Here is a 7,629-nt window from a genome sequence, read left to right as displayed (position 1 = left end):
TAGTACAGTTTCACATTATGCTGAAAGCTGTGAGAATTAAGGCTAGATACAGATTTGCCTACTTGTATATTTTGACAAGAATTGCTCTGAGTCTTCTTATCAACACATGCTACAAGAGAATAATGTATGTGGAAATGTATTCCTCAAAGCAAATGAGTGAATTTTACAAAGGAAATTTCAACTATGGGAATTTGGAGTCTAGAAAAAATTGTAAAAGGGAGCAGCTGAACTTATATTTCCAAATATTCTACTGTAAACACAAAGAAAAGCACAAAATACAGCAGATGACAGGTTTCTCATTTCTTTAATTTTTCTTCCTTATTAGCTGTTCCCTGTTGTTCAGCTCAGGCCTCAGAATGATTATGTAACATTTGGGGAAGAAGATGCAGCCCAGCAACCCAACACCGGAGGCTAAGATAGAGAAGATCTCCACAGCTACCATATATTTTCCCTTGGTGCTCAGGTAGGAAGGAATAAAGGACAGCCAAACACTGCAGAAGACCAACATGCTGAAAGTGATAAACTTGGCTTCATTGAAACTGTCTGGTAACTTCCTGGCGAGGAAAGCCACAGCAAAACTTACAGTGGCCAGGCAGCTCATGTAGATGAGGACACAGTAAAACATGGCCACAGACCCTTCATTACATTCTAGTATAATTTGTTCTGTCATTGAATGCATGTCCACATCAGGGTATGGGGGAGAGGTTGCCAGCCACACAGTGCATATGCCTGCTTGAACTATGGAGCAGGAAAGGAGAATAGAGTGGCCTAGTCCTTTGCCCACCCATTTCCTCATCCTGGATTCTGGTTTTGTAGCCATGAAGGCCAAAACCACCATGAAGGTTTTTGCCAGGACACAAGAAACAGCGGTTGAGAAGATGATGCCAAAAGCTGTTTGTCGGAGGAAGCACGTCGCCTTCTCAGGTCGGCCAATGAAGAGCAATGCACAAAGGAAGCAGAGCAGGAGAGAGATGAGGAGAGTGTAGGTGAGGTTTCGGTTGTTTGCAATGACAATGGGTGTGTCGTGGTGTTTCATAAATGTACCTAGTACCAGAGCTGTGATCAAGGAAAGGAAAAGAGAAAATGAGGCTAAACTGATGCCCAAAGGTTCTTCATAGGACAAGAAGCTTATATCTTTGGGTAGACATGCATCATGGTTTCTGCTTGGATAGTATTTGTCTGGGCATTTATGACAGTCATTCATATCTGGGGGGAAACAAATATATTAGGTCATAGATTTCAATTTGGTGAAATGTTAATTTGTGTCTGAGAAGAAAAGAGCTCTGTTTAAATCAAAGGACATGTTTAGTACTCTTTTATGCTATGCAATGTAGTATTGTTGTAATCTAAGCTTTCTCTATGTCATGGATATGCCACTAAACCACATGAGACCGTGCGGGGAAAAGTACAGTGGTACCTCGGGTTACATACGCTTCAGGTTACATACACTTCAGGTTACAGACTCCGCTAACCCAGAAATAATACCTTGCGTTAAGAACTTTGCTTCAGGATGAGAACAGTAATCATGTGGCGGCGCAGTAGCAGTGGGAGGACCCATTAGCTAAAGTGGTGCTTCAGGTTAAGAACAGTTTCAGATTTAGAACGTATCTCCGGAATGAATTAAGTATGTAACCAGAGGGACCACTGTAGTCCAAAGTGTTTAATTCTGCACAGAAGATTCAACTGGCCTCTGGGGACATCGAGGAGAGATGCAGGCGGGTTCCCCCGATGTGGCTTCCTTTTTGGGTGGTTTACCCTTACTGACTGCAAAGGGGGCAGGAGTCTCATATAGTCCTTTGCCAATGCCTAAGCCAATACCACTCACATTTCTGTGATCAATAAAATTGTGGCCCAAAATTTTGCCCAAAAACCTTAAACTAAGATTCTGTGTCAGTGTGAATCTTATTCTAACAAGGGGCTGGTTTGGGGCCCTTGCCACAGAAGAAGAAGGAGAAGGAGAAGGAGAAGGAGAAGGAGAAGAAGAAGAAGAAGAAAAAGAAGAAAAAGAAGAAGTGCTTTGAACCACATACCATCGAACTACTCTGAATGCATGGTCATTCTCATTTGATTAGCATATTTAAACTATCTGAAAGGCAATGATCAGAAAGAGGCAGGATCACACAGACAGTAGATTATCTCTTTTGAAAAGTAAACTCAGCCGTCCTTACAACACCTTTCAATTATTAGTGCTGAGTTTGGATCTATTTAATCTATTTATTCCTCCTACCTTCCTGGATTGCAATCTTCCCCTCTGCACATGGGATGCAATCATAGCAGCAAGGTGGCTGTCCCTCCTTCACTTTCTTGCTGGATCCTGGAAGACATCTCTCAGTACAGAGAGAAAGAGGCCGAGTCTATTCCGTAAACGAAAGAGCAGAAGGATCAGCAAGAGAACAATGACTTTGGAAATCTTCATGTTCCTGGACCCCTCTCTATGATGCAAAGCTGAGTCAGCCTTTCAGCAATATGTAGAATGGCTATATTTTTTAGTAGTAGTAATGGGTGAAGTGATTTCACACTCCCTCTATTGTTCTGGGATGTGTAGGTGTTGTGATTACATAGCAGTTCCTCACTTTTTAGCAAGAAAGGCAAAATCTTGGGGCTTATCCTCTTTTCCTTGGTTAAAGAAGTATTTATAAAATATTTATAAATATAATATAATAAAATATTTGCCTTTATTCCATTAGTGACTTCTAGCAGTAAGCTTTTGGCTCTTAATCTGGTACTTGGATGAAGAAGTGTTTGGATTGGATATCCCACTTTATCACTCCCCTTCAGGAGTCTCAAAGTGGCTAACATTGTCCTTTCCCTTCCACCCCCAAAACAAACACTCTGTGAGGTGAGTGAGGCTGAGAGACCTCAGAGAAGTGTGACTAGCCCAAGGTCACCCAGCAGCTGCATGTGGAGGAGCGGGGACACGAACCCGGTTCACCGGATTATGAGTCTACTGCTCCTAGCCACTACACCACACTGGCTCTTTGTATGCACTGGTCATGTTCTACACAGGAACATGCAGTTTAAAGGACAGTGAGTAGACATGCAGGTGAATGATCATTGCTTAGGCAATACTGAATTTCTTTGGAATTATCTAATAATGTGGCCCTACCTGATTAAACCAACTGTGCCATGTTATGGCATCTTCATCAAGGATGAATGATTGGTCTTGAGAAGTTTGCGGATCTATCCTCCCAACGCTCACTCTGTGCAAACTTTGGTTGGAGAATATAATCCAGTTGACAATATCTAAGCTAGATACCACCTCTCCATTTTGGTTGATGAAGACCACATCTCCTGCCGTATTGTTAAATGAGATATTTCTCAGAAAGTGATGGAGCTAGATTGAATACAGAAGAGGCAATTGTTTGGAAAAGACTGCAGTTCTAATACAAGACTGAGGTATCTTTTTTCCTGTGGGCAGGACCTAGAGCAAGAGGTGGGTGGTGATACAGTCAACTGTGAGTAGAGTCAGGTCCAAGGATGGAGAGACCACCAATTTTCTCTCTTTCACATCCCTCTCTCTCCCTCTCCCATTATTTACAACCTTTCTTTATCTCCCCCGCCCCACACCTCTTTCCCTCTTTCCCTCTTCATCACAGGAGACACCACAGTGGTGTATGATCACGTAATCTGAGGGAGGATTTGGTGTATATGGGATACAGAGAATGCTAAACATCTCTCTTGACCTTTATCACTGCTTCTTATCTGTGAATGCAGTGGCATCTCAGTGGTCTGAAAATTTCTCTCATAGAAGCGTTTTTTCATGTCTGAGATGAATGAGCCAGGTGACAACACTATAGAAACCCATACCTTGTAGGGGAATAACAGGCCTCTTCCAGTTGAGGATGTTTAGCCGATTACCTGCCAAAACTGTGGATTCGGATTCTTCCCTCTCCGTCCATACGCCATTTCTCTGTGCCTGAGTCTGGATGCGAACATAGCATGTAAAGCATGGGCCATGGCATAGACAGCGTTGTGGATACTGTAACTGTGGCCTGTCATGCTCATTTCAAAAAATGATCCAGGAAGGTTCTCCAACTTCTCTTCTCCGGTGCAAATATTCCCCTCCACCACGTCTGAAGTGATATCTGGGAATACACATCCAAAGGCCTGTTGCCAGAAGTCCCTGATAAAACCGTCCCCATCTGTGCTGGAAGGGTTTCTGTGAACAACATACTGATGAAATCCTGGTGGGTTTCTGAAGTGAATCTCAAAGGATACAACACCATTGAATACTCCTGCATCCCAGTTCCTTTGAATGACAAATGAAGTGAACTCAACCTGGGAAGTTGTTATCCATACTTTACTCTTTATATTGTATGTCATGTCATCATGTTCTGATAGGTATGGAAGCCATCTAAAAGTTGCCATGGAATAAGATTCTCCATAGGCAACTATTACATTAGCTGTGCTGCTAAAAATTTTATGGTTTATGCTTGTCCCCTGTTGTAGCATGCCATTAATTTCAGAAATAAAAGTTAAACTGGGGACTTTTTCCAGGAATGCAAAGCAGACACCACTCTTGGTAAACATTGGGGAAATGGTTTGCACAAATCTTTCTCCATTTTCATTGTCCTTTGCAATGAGTCCAATCCACATCCACCTGAAATGCAGAAGCAAAGAGAGAATTCCCTCATACTGAAGGGCTTCTGAGGCTGCCATCTGGTAGAAGGGAAGCCCTGGGCTTTTATCATTCATCACTGGAGCAGAGCCATAAATGAGCTAAAAAGTAAATGGATGAAGAGAAAAGACAAAGTAGATTCCTTTCACAGTATTCATATACATTATGTAGTGAACCCTGTTAGTCAAATATGCCCTTTGTCAACATTTCAGGGTTTGGTGCGTCTCTCTCATTTATACAAAAGACACACATGCAGATGGGCTGAAAACTGGGAACATCTCCCTTTTCTCATTTTTAAACCTTTGATTTGATGAATGGAGAGGGAAATGTCTCTGTTTTATATTATTTTTATGTTTACACATTGATGACTGGAGCAGGGCATTGTGTCTACTTCACTTAAAAACAAAGAAACTTTTTTATGTCATTGCAAAATTGGGCAGGGTCTCGTACAATGGATAAAACTGGATGGGGGAAGATACCATGCCCCAAACATTATCTGGTTTTGTCAGAATTGCAACTTGGGTTAGATGCACATTTCTTCTCTGCAGCTTCGTCTTTCTTCTTCATGATGCACATGCCCCATCACACAGCAAAACTGTGCTGATTCTTCTCAGACTTTATTTATGAACATTTATTTCACTTGTGAATTAGCTGCTATCTACTATTACTTTTCTCCTGCGGAACTGGATTCTATCTGCAATTTCCCATAACTTCCCTGTGTCTTTCATTATGTCGGGTGTGCTAAAGAGGAATAGTTATTGTACTGGCTCCTACTTGTAAGGTTTTTTAAGCTGTAACCCTTTCCCCCACTTCCCCAGCTGCATATTTGACATGCCCTCTTGCACTAATTTTTCCATTGGGACCTAAAATCTTATTGCTTTTATCCAGTAAGCAATTATCCCTCTCCCTCAGCAACTCATTTCAGATACCCTCCTAACCAAGCAGAAAATGATGCATAATGATAAACTGTTGGTGAGAGAGAAGCCCACTCTCCCATCATTGGCCTTTGGTATGTACTGTAAGTGATCTAAATGTGTGTGTAATTCAGGGGAAGTTACATATTTTTTCAGGTATTGCAACCTTCGCCTTTATTTGTCTGTGTGTCTGTTTGTTTCCTTATATTACAATTATGTACCACCTTTCTTTTCCAAGGATCTCAAGGTGGTGTACATGGTTCTCCTTGCAATTTCATCTTTACCCGGAACTGATGCTGAGGAACCTCTTCCTCTACGCAAGCTATTAGAGGTATTGTACATAGGTGTCCTACCTGCGGAATCTTATAGATATCCAAAATAGTTGCCACATAAAAGGAGATTTCAGAATCCAGTCCTCCAATGACCCCAGTCAGATTATTTTCAACATCACATACATAGTTAGGGACAAATTTCTTCACCATGGATAAAAGCAGCAGTGTGGCAAGATATGTGCTCCTTGCACTGATATAGCTGTCATATAAGTGGAAGCCCAAGGTGATATTGGGTAAGATGTGAGGGTCTTCGTTGATCTCCTTGACTGCAAATGCCAAGGCCACAATGTGCTGGTAACCCTTAGTCACCACCCTAGAATGAGAGTTGCAAACTCTATCAGCAGAAACTTCAAGAGATGTTTCCCTTTACAGAATAGTTAATCATACTGAGTTCAGGGGGGTTTACACTCTGCCCGTTCTACTATTGAATAGATCTTATCAGTGGAAAGTTCTTCCTGATGTTTAGTTGAAATTCCTTTCTTGTAACTTGAATACCCTGATTTGGAGCAAGAGAGAACAAGTGTGTTCCATCTTCCTGGTGACAGCCCTTGAGATATTGATATGGCTATCATTCCTCCCCTAAGTCTCATCATAGCTAAACACATCAAACTCCTTCAACCATTCCTCATAAGGCTTGGTTTCCAGACCATCTTCTTTGCCCTCCTCTGCACATGTTTCAGCTTGCTAATACGTATCCTTCTTAAATTGTGGTGGTCAGAACTGGATACAGGACTCCAGGTGACCAAGGCAGAATAGAGCAGTACTATTACTTCCTTTGATCAGGACACTATACCTCTGTTGATGCAGATCCCTTGAACCTTTCTACATGACCTACTGGCAAGCCAAGTGTTCCTCATCTTCGATTTGTGAATTGTCTCTACTGAAATTCATGTTGTTACTTTTGTCCCAGTTTTCCAATATTTTAAGGTGTATCTAGAGTAGGGGTTGCTAATGTGGGGCTCATGGGATGTCTTCCCTTACATGTCTGAGGTCTTTTTCTGACACTTACAAAGTCTCTGTTCTCTCTGGTCTCTCTCTGATGTGACTTCATTTTTGTGAGTCAGTGATGGCCGTTCGAATTCACTAAATTCTATACTTCATAATAAGTACAATTCAGTGCTGAAACAAATTTTAGTCTAAGTTCAGAAAATGAAAGCATAAGAACCTTCAGTTTCGGAACAGGATTTTAAGAATTTATTCTTACTAACACTCTAGTAGTTCAGATAAAGTCTATCAAAATTTGCTGTTCAAAAGGCCTCTCCCAGACACACAAACGTGCATACATTTCAATACATTTATATTCTTTTCTCTATCCCATTCATATCTAAAGTGGATTTCCCTAGGTAAAAGTGTGAATGTTTGCAGTCTCAGTCATTATTCTGAGGCTGGAACTCTAGGTTTGATCATTACATGGATGTAATAAATGAGTGGCTTACACAAGCTGTTCAGGCAGCGCTGGTGGGGGTTCCTCAGCGAATGTTGCTGGAGAGGAGAAGAATCCACCATGGGAAACAATGCCACCAATGAGCAACTCTCCTGGCTGATGATACGTGTGAAGTGGATGGTGTGGACCTTGGAGGATGCATTTCTCTATGTGAGCCAGACATACATTGTAAGAAATCAGTTCCAGCAGCCAGAAAACTAAAACCATCATTCTCAGTACAAAGGCAACTGTCTGTTCTACATGGAACCCATGATTTCTCTGGCAATATTATAATTAGCTTCTCCAAAATAAAAATTGTCTCATTTGAACGGTAGTTAAGTT

General features: G+C 41.5%; 1 protein-coding gene across 1 annotated transcript; it reads right to left on the bottom strand.

Moving 5' to 3' along the window:
- Window positions 1-304: 304 nt before the first annotated feature.
- On the bottom strand, window positions 305-4,713 carry LOC310662989 (vomeronasal type-2 receptor 26-like; the record flags this gene model as incomplete). Its single annotated transcript, XM_083410448.1, has 4 exons — window positions 3,859-4,713; window positions 3,107-3,334; window positions 2,228-2,354; window positions 305-1,206 (listed from the first exon to the last, which is right to left on the bottom strand). The coding sequence occupies exons 1-4, from the start codon at window positions 4,693-4,695 to the stop codon at window positions 305-307; spliced, it is 2,094 nt and encodes a 697-aa protein (XP_083266574.1). The 5' UTR covers window positions 4,696-4,713.
- Window positions 4,714-7,629: the final 2,916 nt, after the last annotated feature.

This window comes from Podarcis tiliguerta (genome assembly GCF_965153285.1).
Source record: "Podarcis tiliguerta genome assembly, chromosome: 13".
NCBI lineage: Eukaryota > Metazoa > Chordata > Lepidosauria > Squamata > Lacertidae > Podarcis > Podarcis tiliguerta.
The sequence above is the reverse complement of the archived record's forward strand: the minus strand, read 5'-3'. Positions and strand labels throughout refer to the sequence as shown.